At 39.4% G+C, this 16,999-nt stretch overlaps 1 protein-coding gene across 1 annotated transcript; it reads right to left on the bottom strand.

Moving 5' to 3' along the window:
• Positions 1–1,704: 1,704 nt before the first annotated feature.
• On the bottom strand, positions 1,705–7,129 carry LOC104426337 (4-coumarate--CoA ligase-like 7). The gene is made up of 6 exons (XM_010039345.3): positions 6,052–7,129; positions 4,549–4,738; positions 3,965–4,110; positions 2,793–2,860; positions 2,562–2,664; positions 1,705–2,113 (listed from the first exon to the last, which is right to left on the bottom strand). Exons 1-6 carry the CDS (start codon positions 7,075–7,077, stop codon positions 2,000–2,002), a joined length of 1,647 nt encoding a protein of 548 aa, XP_010037647.2. The 5' UTR covers positions 7,078–7,129; the 3' UTR covers positions 1,705–1,999.
• Positions 7,130–16,999: the final 9,870 nt, after the last annotated feature.

Genomic DNA, 16,999 nt, shown 5'->3' with positions numbered 1-16,999 from the left:
CCTTTATCCTCTAATAATACTCAATCTCTTACAACATTTGCTTTACTAAATTTTTTTTTGTAGAAACAATTCCACCGATACTACACATATTCTTAAACATAGTGTCATATGTGAGTCCCGAAAGTATTCTTTGAATGAGCCATTTGTTGAGTTGTTGAAAGGCAGTTTACATACTTTACTAAATTCTTATTAAAACATGGAAACCATGAGAGGAGATGGAGCTCTAAAATTTAGATTTGCTAATTAGTAATTTCGAAATTTATTCTTTTTATTAAAATTAATCGGTCCGGTCCGGATGGGCGAATCCGCCCACGGAACCAGGAACCGGACCAATTCCTTCAAGAACCACCGGTTCTAGGCGGTCCGAGCAGGTCCCAGTTCTTTTGCATACCCCTACCTCCAAGCATGGGTTGAGTTGTATTTTCCGTCCCTTTTTTCAAGAGGGTTGGGTGAGAACAATTCGCTTAAGGTATGAGATTTGTCTCACACCTTACAAAGAGAGAGATTGGACAAAAGTCTAACAGTGAGTTGAAAATTAGAATATAATCGACAAAAAAAAAGACCTTATTTGAGACAATGCCAATTTGGGGACTCATTTGAGAAATCGATCCTACTTCAGGATTTAAAATTCAAGAATGAAGATTATGAAATACAGAGAAGAGAGATGTGCGATTAGGGTTTTACCCCAAATAAGTTGGATTTCAAATTTTTCATTGAGTTCAAGATAATCAATTGTGGAGCTTAATAATATGGGCTTGGTTTTGATTAGGACTGAACCTCGGGAGAAGAGGATCAATTAGGGTTTTGTTTTCCCCGAACTACTTCAGCTAGATCGAAGTTTCGAATCGAGGACGTCGGCAGTCAGCAAACAAGTTCAAGCCCTCCCTATTGCTTCCAATCGAACATTGACGAATGCATTCCCTTAATCTGTGATTTGTTAAAGTGCAAGAACCCTAATTTCACTTTTGCCCCAAATTCCCCGCAAATTCGCGAACCCTATCTATAACGTTGGCTGACCCATCCCTTCTGGTCTCAGCCAAGGACACCACGCCGTTTCACCTTTATTATACATGTTCGGTTCGTCATCATTGTACAAGTTAGCTTCCACGGCCGAACCATATGACATGTAGCAATAGCCATTTTTATCCCCAAGCAAAAGAATTTATCACTTTGTCGGTTGAAAAGTACGTCCGATTTTGTATTGGATACATATCTTCATTTGTATTTGGCCTTTTCTCTATGTATGTACACACCCACACACGCCCCAAAGTCAACAAAAGAATATTTTGAAACCGCGCCGTCTTTAATGAGATAGCTCACTCAAGCGGTAGCTGAGCTCGGCCGCTCGAAGCCACACATTTTCCAGACATTTCTTTAATTTACTTTCTGCCCTTAACGGGTCTCTCGTTTACGTTATTATCAATGCGTGTAGGCTTGGATTTCACATACCAGTCGGTGATCATAATACGCGAGCATGCTTCATCACACGCTTTCTGGGTTCATTCTGCAGATCACATCACAACCATGCTAGTGTCTCATTATTGTCAAGAGCTATAGTCCATATATTTCACGAGTTGTTAAAAGTCAAATTGCAGAACAGGACTGAAGAGGACCCAAATTAAAATTTCAAGCAAATTACAAGGATTTAAATATGCTTGCATTGAAAATTTTTAAACTTGTTTAATTCAATGTTTTACTAGCTGTCCATAATGAAGTGTGTTTTAACGAACTTCCTAATACAGAAGCTTAGCTGATCTCCACATAGTTGCTAATAAATGGGGTATTCCAGTTCACACCGGAGAATTTTTGCTGCCTGATTCAACTCTTAACAGAACAAAATTTAAATCGAAGTTCATATGAAACAGTCTCTCACTAACCTTTTAAAGGATGGACCAATCTATCAAGACTTACATACTCATCAGCTGAAGGTGGACCATCAAGAAGTCGATCGTGCAGTGCATCCACATATTCCCTTTCAGTGGCAGAAATCTAAGCCGTCTTATATATTGGATCGAGCTTTCTCTTTGAGTTCTCGTCTCAGAATCTTCCCAGCCGGTGTTTTTGGCACACTGTTTATGAAAGTCACTTTCCGCAACCTTTTGAACGGGGCAACCTGTTGAGGATGACAAAGAAGATAATAGCTAGCAAAAACACGTCTTCCCATCACCATTGCTTCATAGGAAGTTATCATCATAACGGCTTAAAATGATTGAACAAGCATCTGGGGAACAGAGGAGCATTTTCAGGTTGAAGCACCAGAGACAATCATTCAATACATAAGCATAGACATTGCAGTTTCATAACCTACGTACAGAAGGACCCATAATTTTCTTAGCATTCTGGATAGCGGGGGATCAGATCGGATGTTCCACAGAAAACATTAGACAATTCTGTCGATCCTGTGAAAGTGTTGAAGATGGGAAGATTTCATTCCGTGAAACTATGTTAAGCAGCATTGAATACCGTAAGCTGAGGCTTTTCATGTTTGCGAATAAATTTGCTAGTTGAATAATAAGCCAACATCAAGTTAAGATGGAGACATCACATAGGAAATCCGTTACCTGGTTGGCAATGAATTTCTGGACACTGACTTCGGTGAGTGAGCTGTTGGGGGACCGAACAACATATGCAATTGGAACTTCACCAGCTTTAGCATCATGAAACCTAGTAATAGAGACACTCAGAATTCAAAAGTCATCCCAGTGCATCTTGAGCTGATAAAATTAAGCAGCACTGGCCGTTCTTTTTTCCGTATTGACAAAATTGACAATTGACACATGATCCCTGCTTACGGAATGACGACAGCATCTAGTATTTCAGGATGTGAAAGCAGCAGTCCTTCAAGCTCTGCTGGCGCCACCTGAAAGCAGAAGTATAGCAGTAAAATTCATGAGTGCAGCAAGCAGAACAATTCATAGCCAAAGTCGGGTCTTTTCTGATCCATGAACTTTTCTGATCCATGAACCGAATACTACAGTACACGTTAACGAAATTTTGAGGTTCAATGGAACGAATTCGGGGTTAGGGTCGAACTGATTGAGTCAGATCAGAGTAGTGCATACAAGTCATCATATCTAAACATCTGAATATTCTCAATATGCATAAAGATTAAGGCATCTAGAGCAATTATATTCTAACAGTCCCCACAATATTTAATCCAGGTGGATATGTGAAAATGAGTCATGGCATAGAAAAATGGGGTGCAACAATTAACTAGATGAATGTGAGGAATAAACAAGTCACAGGCTCTCAATGATAACCGAACAAAAAACTTAAAATTAGGGGTGATTATAACGCAAGTACCTGTGCTTTTGTTTGTTTTACAATCAAATACCTGAACTTTTTTTTTTTTTGGGCTCAATCAATTGTCTCAACTTTTTAAATCTAGCTCAATGAAAGGCCTTAAATAAATTACAATATCATGTGATTTTGCTAATGTAGCTTGCTTACTCGGCAAAACTAAAGCACAATTGGTGACATGACTCGTTCATTTAGTAAAAATTGTTTCGTCTCCATTTAGGTGTTGGGTTATGAGGACAGACAAAGATTGCCGACTTGGACAATTTTAGCTGTCTAACATGTCTATGCTGACATGGCATCATCTCAATAGGCCACATTGGACGCTGATAGCTATTTGATGGTGTGAGTGTCCACGTTGGCATGCTTTGTCTGCAATTATAGCAGAGGCCTCACATTGACTCATATTTAAAACGATGACGCACTTAATTGAACAAAAAAAAAAAAAATTTTAGATACTCGATCATAAAATGAATAAAAGCGCAAAACTATGTAGTAAAGCGAATCATAGACAAGCGCAAGATTAATACTCTATCCGACCAAGCATTTCCCTGTTGAAGCCAAGAGATTTATCAGCCCTCCAAGAATCAAGACGAGCAAATATTCTATAACAAGGAAAAAACGTGCGAAACTTTCGATTTATCAGTCACAAGAATTCACTACTTACCTGATAACCATAACACTTGATGAGGTCTTTTAATCGGTCAACAACAAATAATTGGCCCTCTCTATTAAAATACCCAAGATCTCCCGTGTGCACCCATCCTTTGTCATCTATGGTCAGCTTTGTTGCTTCCAGGTTGTTGAGATAACCTGAAAAGGTATCATGGATGATATCCAGTCAAAATGAGAAAAGCAGCCTCATTTTGGTAGAGTTATGACCTTCCATGTAAATACTGCAGTTGATTAATAGAAGCTCTCTGGGTAATGAACATTTAGCACCCCATTTCCAAAGTATTGCACATTAGATGAAGGCACAATCATAAACAATGTTGACTCCCGCAAAAGTCGTGCCACTAATAATTCCATCTTGAAAGTATTATTTTCCGAGAGTTCCAGTTTCAGACTTCCAAAATATGTGAAGTTGATCCGGGCAATTCTGTTAATACACCCAAAAATCAAGTTCTGTCATGACCAGAGGAGAACCAAATTTGTGTATACTTTCGTGAACACATGCTAACGATGGAGTTACAGTTCTTGCTAGCCCATTTGATGTTTCAATAAATGTTGAGAAATATTTCATATTTCTACCTTTCATCATATTCGGTCCTCGAAGCCAAATTTCTCCCAACTGGTTCGGCGGAAGAGGCATCAATGTTTCCACACAGACAATTTTAGATTCCACTCCTGAAACAAGTGTTCCGGTCGAACCAGAAAGTTTAGGTTCTTCTCTGGGATTCTCCATTGATATGATTCCACAAGCTTCCGTCATACCGTACCCCTACCAATTCAGAGCATGGAGGATTCACATTAGGACATGCCATATCACAAAGAGCCTGGCAGTTCATACTAGGTGTAAAGCCATAGACTATTTGTTCTTGCTTGCTCAATCGATTCATATTAGTATTTGGTAGAGATTGCCATCGATAGTGGGAAGACAATTCACTTGTGACTCTGAACTTTTCCTAGGACATGAAGAATTTGACTGGCATCGCAAAAATACTGCTAGTCTACTTGAGATGCTATCCAAGGCGAATTGAAATATTCACTAAAGTTACGTTTGGTCGTTCGGATTTCTAACCAAGATAGGACTGTATATGATAGAATATAAAATCCTGGGATTTTTCTATATTCTATTTATTATTTGGTAAATCACAGTATTAAAGTCGGATATATTCATATTATATAATGTATATATATTTTTAATATATACGAGATATCATTGTAAATGAACCTAAAAGTTTATAAATGGAGATGGTGAAAATCTCTTGTTACACTATTTCTTAATTTATTTTTATTTTCCTTTTATTTTATTTTTCCTCCTTTTTAAATTATTTTCTTTATTATTTCTTTTTACCACTTTCATTATTCTTTGATAAAATTTTATCAAATAGTAAATTGTACTAACATACCTAAAATACAAAAATACCTGAAATAAATATAATAAATGTAAATATATAATTCATAGATAGAATGTTTATTATAAGATAGAATTAAAGTTGAATATATAAATTTAAAAATACGTTTTTAATTTTAAATTTTAAATTCTTAAATTAGAGTTCAAATCTTATTTATATTGAAACATAATTTTATTTTATTTTAAATTTAATAAGGTTATTTGAGAAAAATTAATTTTCTTTTATGAACATTAGAAATCCTATCTACCTTTATTCCACCTCTCCCATGACATAATTTTATCCAGTTTATATCTCCCGATTTATCCTATCCAACTTGTATCATATTATATCCTATTTTATTCCTAAACGTGCAAGCACAACTCCGTTGGCTATCTTAACAGTGACTCTAACTCTTTTCCTAGGACATGAAGAATTTGACTGGCATTGTAAACATACTGGCTAGTCTACTTGAGATGCTATCCAAGGTGAATTGAAATATTCACTAAGCTAGAGCCTGGTCGACTATCCTTAACAATAACTGTTGAATTGCTATTCTTCCTGGATGATAAACTATCTCAAATCCTCACCTTTCAGCAAAACAAACAGGAGCAAAGAAGCATATAGACATTTCAATACCCTCAATTTCCCTAAGAACATCAATGAAGCATACAGGAATGAAGCCCGCTGGCTCAGTTACCTGAACGATATCAACATGGGGGATATTCTTTGCGCACTCCTCCATAACATCCTTACTCAGAGGAGCAGCGCCAGAGCCAATCAGCCTCAAGGAAGACAGATCATACTTCTTTCCTGCCCTCCACTTCGCCAGCACGACCATCACCGGAGGAGCCACATACATGTAACTCACTCGGTACCTCTCCACGCACTCCAACACCTTCTCCAACTCGAACTTCCTCAGCGTCACGACGGTGTTCCCTCTCGTGAGCTGCGAATAGACTACCGAGAGGCCCATTACGTGGAACATCGGCAAGAAGGCCAAGAACACATTCTTGCCCTCCTTGTACCTCTCCTGATCAGCAGTAAACATCAGAGAGCCCGAAATGAAGTTCCTATGCGTCAAGATCACGCCTTTGCTCGTCCCCGTCGTGCCCGACGAGTACAAAAGGACGGCAACGTCGTCCTGGGCCACGCAACTCGGCGGCAACTCAGATTTCGGCTCCGCCGTTTCCACCAGGTCGAAGTAATTCCAGATCCTGGAGCCGGCGGATTGCCCGGGCTGCAGGGAGCCGAGCAAAACCGTGGGCAATTCGAATCCTCTGACCTTGTCGTAGAGCTCGGGCAGGGTGATCACCAGCTTGGGCTTACAGTCGTCGACTTGCTTGGACAGCTCGGGCAGAGTGTACATGGGGTTGCATGTCGTGGCGACGGCCCCGACGGAGACGACGGAGAGGAAGCAGACAGGGAAATGAACCGAATTTGGGCAGAAGATCAAGACGACGTCGCCCTTCCCGAGGTGGAGCTCGCGGAGGAGGACGTGGGAGAGGGTGGAGACGCGGGTCTTGAGCTGGCGGAAGGTGAGGGACTCGCCGGAGTCCGCGTCGATCAAGGCCGGGGACTGCGGGGAGGCAGACGAGGAACATGAAGAGTAGCTCCGGAAGAGATGGGAGGTGAGGGTGAGGTCGGGTTCGGAGGGGAAACGGAGCGGCGGGCGGGGAGACGTGTAGGTGGAGGTTTCTGGGTCGAAAGAGTTGGAATTCGCCATGGCCGTTCGGAGGAGGACGAAGTTTTCTTGGTGTTTTTCCGGGAAAGTTTTTCGATGGAGGGGGAGGGGGTTGACTTTATTATGGTATGAGGAGTGTTGGCGTGATTGGTGCTGGCTCTTCTATTTGGGAAGAAAATATTTAGATTTGTTTTGATATGGGAAGAAATTATGTAGATTCGTTTTTTGATTTCTGTAATTTTGAGAATTGCCTTTTTATTTCCTGTACTTCATCAATAAAATGGTAGTCCCTCTCTAAAAGGCGATATGACAAAAAAAGAAAACTTTGAGAGAGGATTACCCGAGGACGTAAGCACATTGCTGAACCTCGTTAAATCATGTCTTCTTTAATTTCTTCATGGTATCAGAGCTGGTATGTACCTGTTTATCCGTTTGATCCATCTGTGTCCTTCTTGGTGTATGCACGGTTGTTGTTCAAATCATGACTGATTCGAGTTCGGCCAATCCCGAACTCGGCTCCACCACCATCGGTTAGTGACTCACCAACATATTGCTGAATGAGAAGAACTTTCTTCCATGGTCTCGTGCTATTACTGTGGCCCTTGGGGGCAGATCGAAGCTTGATCATATCAATGGCCAAATAAAAGCGCCTCCTGAGAGGGATACGAAATTTGATGAATGGCAAGCCAACGATAGTTTGGTTATGTCTTGGATTTTTAACTCTATGGAATCTCGAGTGTACGAGACTTTTGCATATTCCCCTACAGCTCTAATCTTGTGGGAATCGTTGAATAAGATGTATGGACAAGCTCAGAATGCATCTCAAGTATTTGAATTGCAGCAAGAGATTGCTAACTCTAAGCGAGAACCCTCTCAATCTTTCACCAACCATCTTGGAATTATGAAGAGAAGGTGGGATGAACTTCGTCTATATAGACCAGTGACCCAAAATGTGGCGGATTATATTCGACGGGAGGAGCAAGATCGCATCTTCCAGTTATTGGCTAGCATTGGGCCTGAGTACGAAGACGTGAGAAGACAAATTCTGATGAGTCCAAAATTGCCTACGTTTGATGAAGTCTGTGGCTTGATTCAAGGAGAAGAGACAAGACGTCGAGTGATGAGTGTCTCATATAGTCTTGATAAACCAATCTCTGAAAGTTCAGCTCATAAGGTTGTGATGAACAATCAACGTGGTGAATTTGTGGCGAAATTGGCAAAGGGAAAAAATAAAAGGCCTGTTCGATTTCATTGTGACCATTGTGATAGAGATGGTCATTCTAAAGAAAGGTGTTGGTTACTTTATCCTCATCTTCGTGCCAACAAAGATAAGGTTCAAGAAGCAAAACTTGTTGTTCCAGGAAACTCTACAGAGTTTCAGTCAAAACTAGAGTCCTTGGCACAACAATTTCAACAACTACTTCAGATGCAAGGGCAAGGGGTGATTGGTTCAGGATCTTCGAGTCCTTCATCAGATTCGGTCAACATGGTTAAGACATCGGGTACCGCTCTTTTAACCCAATCTAGTACTCAATTTGTTATAGATTCGGGAGCCACTGATCACATGTGCAGCTCGACAGATTTACTTTTTAATGTCACCTCAAGTGCCTCATATCCACCTATTACTGTGGCTAACGGAATGCAGGTTCCAACGCAAGGAGCAGGACAACTTAAGTTGTTCTCACAAAAATATGATGTTTTAGTTGTGCCTGATTTGTCTTCTAATTTACTTTCTGTGAGCAAGTGCACTAAAGAATTAAATTGCAATGTTATCTTCTCTCCTTCAAAGGTGTTGTTTCAAGATTGCAGTACCAAGAAGACGATTGGTGAAGGACGGCTACAAAATGGCCTCTACGTCCTTGACTATCATACAAATGCCTTGGTGACAAGGAAGAATGCGATGGATGCTTCAAGACTTTGGCACATGCGCATGGGTCATCCTTCTGACCGTGTGTTGCAAGCTATTGATAAAAATTTATTTCATAATTGCAATACTTGTGACTCTTGTCATTATGCTAAACAACATAGATTACCTTTTCCTCAAGGCTCTAATTTAGCTTTTGAAGTGTTTGATCTAGTACATTAGGATGTTTGGAGTGCTCCAATTGATTCAAGAGATGGCTTTAAGTATTTTGTTTCTTTTATTGATGACAAATCGCGAGCTACTTGGCTTTACCTTCTCAAAGCTAAAAGTGATGTGGTCACTATTTTTCAGGAATTTTGTAGCATGATTCAGAATCAATTCAAAACATGCATAAAGGTCTTACGCACCAATAATGGTACAGAATATTCCAATCAGACCTTCCAATCTTATTTAAGCAGCTTGGGCATTATCAATCAAACTTCATGTGTAGATACACCTCAACAGAATGTGGTGGCAGAACGGAAGAATCGACACCTTCTTGAGGTGACTCGAGCTTTATTATTTTCTGGAGGCATGCCAAAGACTTATTGGAGCGATGCTGTTTTAACTAGTTGTTATCTTATTAATCGACTTCCTAGTTGTGTTTTGGGTTACAAGACGCCTATGGAAATTCTTTATGGGCGCAAACTTAATATCTTGCATTTAAGATTTTTTGGGTGTGTATGTTATGTGCACTCTCGAAGCGGTGGTAAGCTTGACCCTCGTGCTAAGAAGTGTGTGTTCACGGGCTATTCATCAACAAAAAAAGGATACAAGTGCTTTGATCCAACCACTAGGCGGATGTATATATCACGTGATGTTACATTTGATGAATCTACTATGTTTTTTCATTCAAGGAGTCCAATTCAGGGGGAGTACAATGAGTTGACAGTTGAATTAGCTCCTATTCCTATGGTTAATGAGTTGAACAATGGGCTTGGAATTGAAAGTAACCCACAGAATGACCCTGAAGGAATAGATGAGACTGAAGAAATAATCAGCAATGATAGTCTCGAATCAATGCCTGCATCAAGGACAGCTTCAGATCAAACAGCTGTCGAATTGGTTCCCGCTGTTTTTGAACCTGCTCCTGTTCGGAGATCTACCCGTGTGTCTAGACCCTCAACACGACTTCAAGATTTCACCACTTATCATACGGTACAATATCCCATCCAGAATCACATTGGCTATGAGAAGTTATCTTCTAGTTTTGTTGATTTTTTTTTATCTATTCTTGAAGAGACTATAGAACCTAATAATTTTGAGGAGGCCAACAAGCGGCCTATATGGGTTGAAGCCATGAAAAATGAGCTACAGGCACTTGATAAGAATAATACTTGGGATGTAGTTCGCTTACCTGATGGAAAGCGCACTGTTGGGTGTCGCTGGATTTATAAAGTTAAATATAATAGTGATGGCTCGGTAGAGAGGTATAAAGCCAGGTTGGTTGCTAAGGGATACACCCAGACGTATGGTATTGATTACAAGGAAACTTTTGCTCCTGTTGTAAAAATGAATACTGTCAGGGTTCTTATGTCGGTTGCAGTCAATTGCGGGTGGCCTCTATTTCAAATGGATGTGAAGAATGCATTCTTTCATGGTGATCTCGAAGAGGAAGTTACATGGATCTTCCGCTTGGGCACCGCTTACAAAGAGAAGAAGGGATGGTGTGTAGACTCAGGAAGTTTATATATGGACTCAAACAATCCCCCCGAGCTTGGTATGGAAAACTTAGCACCTCTCTTCTTAAGTTTGGATATAATCGAGGAGCAGCAGATTCCTCTATGTTTACCAAGGCTGATGAAAACGGTCTTGTGATACTACTTGTATATGTCGATGATATTGTCATCACTAGGAATAATCAGTTAGGGATTGATGCGCTCAAAACTCAATTGCACCAGGAGTTCGATATTAAAGATCTTGGACAACTGAAATATTTCTTGGGTATTGAGGTGGCAAATTCTAGCAAAGGCTTGTTCCTTTCACAGCTAAAATATGTTTTGGATCTATTAAAGGAGACTGGTAAGGTAGGTGCAAAACCAGCTAGTATTTCCATGGACTACGGCAAGAAAATGGTTTTAGATGACTTTCCTTTGCAAGATGTGTGTTGATTTCAGCATCTTGTCGATAGACTAATCTACTTAACTATTACTAGACCTGATATTACTTATGCCGTTAGTTTCGTGAGTCAATTCAAGCAAAATCCACACAAGGACATATGTGTTTAGTTGATTATTTGCTGAGATACTTAAAGGCCACGCCAGGGAGAGGTTTATTGATGAAGAACAATGGTCACACATAAATAGTTGGATATACCGATGCAGACTGGGCTGGAAGCCCTCATGATCGAAAGTCCACTTCTGGATTCTGTATGTTCGTAGGAGGTAACATTGTCACATGGAAAAGTAAGAAACAATCTGTGGTTGCCCGGTCAAGTGCTGAAGCAGAGTATCGGGCAATGGCATATGCTACTAGTGAAATTGTTTGGCTACAATTGCTTCTTCAGGAATTGGGTTGTAGGTCTTCAGATTCACCTACAAAATTATTTTGTGACAACCAAGCTGCTACTCACATTGCCTCAAACCCTGTGTTTCATGAAAGGACTAAACACATTGAGGTGGACTGCCATTTCGTACGGGAAAAGGTTCAAGACAAAACCATTGAGACAACTTATATCCGAAGTGAAGAACAACTGGCGGATGTGTTCACCAAAGCTCTTCCTAAGGGGCCATTTCAAGAGATAGTGAGCAAGTTGACCTCTGATGATATCTTTGGTCCAACTTGAGGGGGAGTGTTGGCATGATTGGTGCTGGCTCTTCTATTTGGGAAGAAAATATTTAGATTTGTTTTGATATGGGAAGAAATTATGTAGATTCGTTTTTTGATTTATGTAATTTTGAGAATTGCCTTTTTATTTCCTATACTTCATCAATAAAATGGTAGTCCCTCTCTAAAAGGCGATATGACAAAAAAAGAAAACTTTGAGAGAGGATTACCCGAGGACGTAAGCACATTGCTGAACCTCGTTAAATTGTGTCTTCTTTAATTTCTTCAAGGAGGACGATGATTCCTTATGATGAGAAGTGGGAATTTTCAAGAACCCCCCCAATCAAGAAGGACTAGAATATGAAAGATCGAGATAATCAATTCATGTCCTAAAGAGGATGCACGTGTTTTTCTTTACTGCACGTACTGATAATAACGATTATAGTACGTAATTGCGACCGTGAGTCACGGTCCGTGGCTTTGTATCTTTCTATCCTTTTTATAATGGGAGATGGGAAATGAGAAGTTGACCGAAGGGCAACGGTGCAGTCTGCAGCTCATATTCCAAGGAAACTGAATATTTTTGCTCGTCCAGTTTCTCTTTCCTTGTTCTTTTTTTTTTTTTGGCTAGGCATTATTGAGGAGTTATCTTGACGCATTCCCACTGTTGGATCTCTCTCTTTGTCTCTATCCCCCTTCTCTCACTCACCTCGTGAATGCCGTCTCTTTAGCCGCAATTTCTAGGGTTCATTACTTTTTTTTTAGTCTCCCCATTTGCAATTGTGAGCGAGGGGTCGGCAAGAGAAGGACTTTGGATTACGAGAGTATGCGAGGTCAATATAAGAGAATTTCGAACTATAGAAGCACGCCTAGTTGATGAGGAGACTTTTAGCTATTGAAGCACGCCTAGTTGATGAGGAGACTTTTAGCTATTGAAGCATCTTGTGTTAATTAAAAGGGATATCGGGCTATGAAAGCACATTGAATCAATGAAAATGACTCCGGATTATGGAAGCACGCTAGGTCAATATAAAAGAATTTTGAGTTACGGAGCATGCCAAGTTGATGGGGGATACTTTGGACTTTGACTAATAATATAATGAACTAGATTTTATAGCTCATATATATAGAAATGATGTTCCCTTTGCATCTCCTTTTTCTTTCTTTAACTAGTTGTGTCTCATTTATTTATGCCGAGTTAGGTAATATCTCTTGCAAGTCCTGTCACAAAAGTGATGAGCATACATGATACTTTTAAATACACTAACTCAAGGTACATTCTTCAATTGGGTTTTCTCAATATTTGAATGAGGATATTGTGATAAATTCGGTTCGTTGTGTTTGCAGCAGTCCTTCTCGACTCCCTTTCAATCATCTCAACCCGCCCAAACAACCAATCTTTTAGCTTTGGCAACTTGGGTCAGACACAAACGGGTTACTAAAAATAAAAATCTATCTAAAGTGAGATATTATCTATTTTAAGTTAGGAAATAGACTAACCTAAATCTATCTTAACTTAGAAACTTATCTCAACATGTGATTTAATTCAAATATATTATCTAACCTAAATATCATCTGCCGAGTTGATGGGCAGACTTCGAATTACGGAAGTACACTGTGTCAAATACTTGTAGAAATAAAATTCAAGAATGTTTGGGATGAATTTTGAGGTTTCAGAGAGCAGCTTGAACATCAAGTATTACTCAGTTTTTAAGGAAATGTTATCTGTCGGACATGATTAGAACAAAAATTGATATGCATTCATTAAAGAGGTAGACAATCTGAGCTACTCTAGAATGCACATTTCAAAGTGCAATGAGGTTTCATCACTTCAATTAAGGTTTATGCATAATGACTTTACTGTATTTGCATCACCCAAATTTCCATAGGAGAGAATTGTTGTTCAAGACAATGACTTGAATTTCTTAAAAATAATAAATGAGAGACTTTCAGCTTAAAATGACTTTCACTCACTCTTATTCAAAATGGCTATTCTATAAGTATCACTCCATCTCACTATTATCATATTGACAGTGGTCCGAGTATCCTTGTAACGGTATGACCTTACCAATTTAAGAGGTCTTTAACAAGGACCATAATGTGGGCTTGGTCAACAGCTTAACAAAGAGAACTTTTTGAGTCAAGGCTGTTGAAAGAAATGAGATTCCATGATTTTCTTTGGGTTTATAAGTCAAGAATCTTGCAAAATGAGAACGAAATAATCTTGCATGCACTTCTTCGAGCGATGCTTATAAACACATAAACTTGTACGTTATTTCAAGTGCCCTAATTCAAAAAGATTTTGTGAGGGCTATAATGATATTCCATGAATATATTTGGGTTTATAAGTTAAGAATCCTGCAAAATGAGAAAAAATAATCTTGGTTTCCATAAGTAAAGCTTTTCCATTTAGAAAGTTCTTATCTTCAAGATTCAATTGTCAATCAATTAGATTGAGTTAATCAAGTCTATCTTGATATGAAATCTAAACCATATCACTAACCGTTATATATTTTGGGCTTGTGTTACATCTTGTCAAGTTGTCTCATTTTGAACATGTTTCGTTTTAAATTTGCTACGTTATGAACTTGTGTCTCGTTTTGGATGTAAAGTTTGAGAGTGTTCTGTCATAAATAAAGTCTGAGTGTCTTCCGTTTGAAATGGACTTTATAATCTGAACGTAAGTCTGAACATATTCTGCTTCTAAATATATTTAGTCTTAAGGTTTGGATACAGTCTGAATAAGTTCAGCTTCAGCATAGAGTTTATCTTCTGGTTCTTCCAAGTATAGATTTTGATAATATTCTTTACATGTTCTATCATCTACATAATCTATTACTCAATCATTAAACACGTTAGTAGCTTTTGATTTATTTTGTTATCTTCAAAATATCATAAGGGATTTTCCTAACATCACCCTCCTAGCATCTACTATACTTTTCGTCCATTTCAGAAGAGTCACCCTCATGTTTTACCCATACAAGGCTTTTCGTCTCACCATAATGCTTAACTTTGGGTCTTACTGAAGTACCAGCTTGCATGTGTAATTCTTGCAGCTTTTTCTTTCGCTGCATTCTTCTTCTTCAAGTCCTCGATATTAGTTTTTGTTCATGAGGCTAAGTTTCTTACGAACTAGTCAGGACTTCCTTCCCCACAAACCACCGTCTTTGAGGAGGTTATGAGGTACCTTTATTGTTTGAGAAGGCTTCTAGCGTTGATTGACCAAATGCAGGAATTCATCTTCATACTTAAATTTCGACCCCCATCCTGACGGTATCACTTCAGATGACTTTTATTTTGGCTAAGGAAACCTTGAGTACCGAATGTAATAATCAAACTTTCTGTTCAGTTCTCTCAAAGTTCTAATGTCAGGATGCCCTTCTTCATAAAGTCGGTTAAACGGTACTTTGTTTGCCCGCTTTCGCCTTGGCGCCACAACACTCTCGAGAGTCTGTTTGTAGAAATTATGTTTATTAAAATATCTCCCTCCAAATCTTAGATTTCTTCTATCTTCAACCACTTGTTGTTTGCGATTAAAGTGGTTGCGGGAAGGTAGTACTGGGGAGTTTGGTGATACTACCGATCATAGTTCATGTTCTTGAGCCTTATCGAAGCTCTTTCCGGATCATGGCGATATCTCGGTGTTGCCGAATAATCATCTCCATCTAAGAAATATTGATGTATGATTTCTCTTTGTCACCTTTGACATAAAGTCCTCTGGTTTGAGTGTCCTCTAAAAGCTACTGACACCATCTCGATTATTTGAGGAAAATGATCCGAGTCGATTTCCATTATTCTATCCCCTTGTTCGCAAAATTAATCTTATCCCGGCAGATTGCCTCTTGAACAACTTTCCTGAAAACATTACAATAATTGGTACTATGACTCCAAGAGTGGTGCCATTTATAATACCTTTTATTCCCAATCTCTTCCTTACTCGGGATGACTTGATCCATTGTTAACCTTTAACTCCATCGTGTACCATGTGGTGGAAGATTTTGTCCAGCTTGGTAACATCAAATGAATATCTCTGTGTGTCCTTGGCCCTGAGCATTACTAATTTCTTCACTTTGGCGGGTTTCAAAGCTTGGTAGATGTATGGTTTATCCAGAGTCATCTTTGCTACTGCAATCTGCAGCATCATCTTGAGCATCATCTTTTTTTTTTTTTTTTTTTTTGAATCTTTTTCGGAATCAAATATTACCACATTCTGTTCATAATCCCGATAAGGCTTCTTGTTTTTTTTTCTTCCTTTCAAAGGTTCTCATATTGAGTTGCTATGGCAGTTAATAAGAATAAATAAGTGAATTTTCTACCCAGCCAAATGCTCCTTTAAGGCAAACTTTAAACCATTTTTTGCCATCTTGGTAACTTCTTTTTTCGGAAGGATGAACAAATACCGATTTCTCATCTTTTTAAATTGGGCAACAAACTAGTTAATCGTCTCATTATTAAATTGCTTGATGGTGGCCAAATCCGACAATGTCACTTTGGGGATCGGACAATAAAAACTAGGTGTGCCTCCCTATTTTGTGCCGAATTTGTGGAAAGATCAGTATATCAAGTAAAAGCCGTCTTCGACAGTGACAAAGGGAACGGATGTAACTTCATTTTCCCATCATTGTTAACATCACCGCATTGAGCTGTAAAAAGTCAAATAATTTATCGTAGAATGATAACCTTCCCCAGTAAAGAGAGTAAGCTCAGGGATTTTATATTCTCTCGGATAGGGGATGTTATCAACCTAATCTAGGTACGGTTTGCGATATACAGGCCCTGGGACGCCTCCATCCAATCCCATCCTCTGCATGATTAAACAAGCAACCTACGGCTGATGAGGTTGATACTCTGCCACCAGCACGGGAATTGATCCAGTATTCACTACCCTTGGAGGCAGCACCACATTATTGTCCCCTGGACGATTAACATCAGGAAGCACTGGTCTCGAGACGTCTGCCTGGGCCTCATTCCCAGGGTTGGAAGTGTCTCTAATCACCCTTGCTGGATTCACGCCATTGGAGATTTCTGGCACCGATCCAGATGGGGGCAATATTCTAGGCACTCCAACTCGTTCACCCAGGTTGATCTGATTCTGGTCGTTCACACTGTTAGCCCTTTGCAAAATTCTAGCCAACTACACGGGATTTGAGCCGCTAACAATAGGTTGGGCTGGAACTTGCATGGGTTGTGAAACTGTGCTAGTGTGACCATTATGAGTCACATTCGCTTGATTTGGCCCTTCGATTCTCGAAGTCAGATTAGTAACCAAATTGATTAACAAATGAGTACTTGACA

The sequence above is a fragment of the Eucalyptus grandis genome, chromosome 11, assembly GCF_016545825.1.
Source record: "Eucalyptus grandis isolate ANBG69807.140 chromosome 11, ASM1654582v1, whole genome shotgun sequence".
Lineage (NCBI taxonomy): Eukaryota > Viridiplantae > Streptophyta > Magnoliopsida > Myrtales > Myrtaceae > Eucalyptus > Eucalyptus grandis.
This window is presented reverse-complemented; position numbering and strand designations above follow the sequence as displayed.

Excerpts from the sequence above, each read along its gene's own strand:
- LOC104426337 (XM_010039345.3), bottom strand. The coding sequence starts at position 7,077 with ATGGCGAATTCCAACTCTTTCGACCCAGAAACCTCCACCTACACGTCT. Across the intron at positions 4,111-4,548 it reads AGGACCGAATATGATGAAAG|GTTATCTCAACAACCTGGAA; the intron begins GTAGAAATATGA and ends ATACCTTTTCAG. Across the intron at positions 2,665-2,792 it reads CTAGATGCTGTCGTCATTCC|GTTTCATGATGCTAAAGCTG; the intron begins GTAAGCAGGGAT and ends CTCTATTACTAG.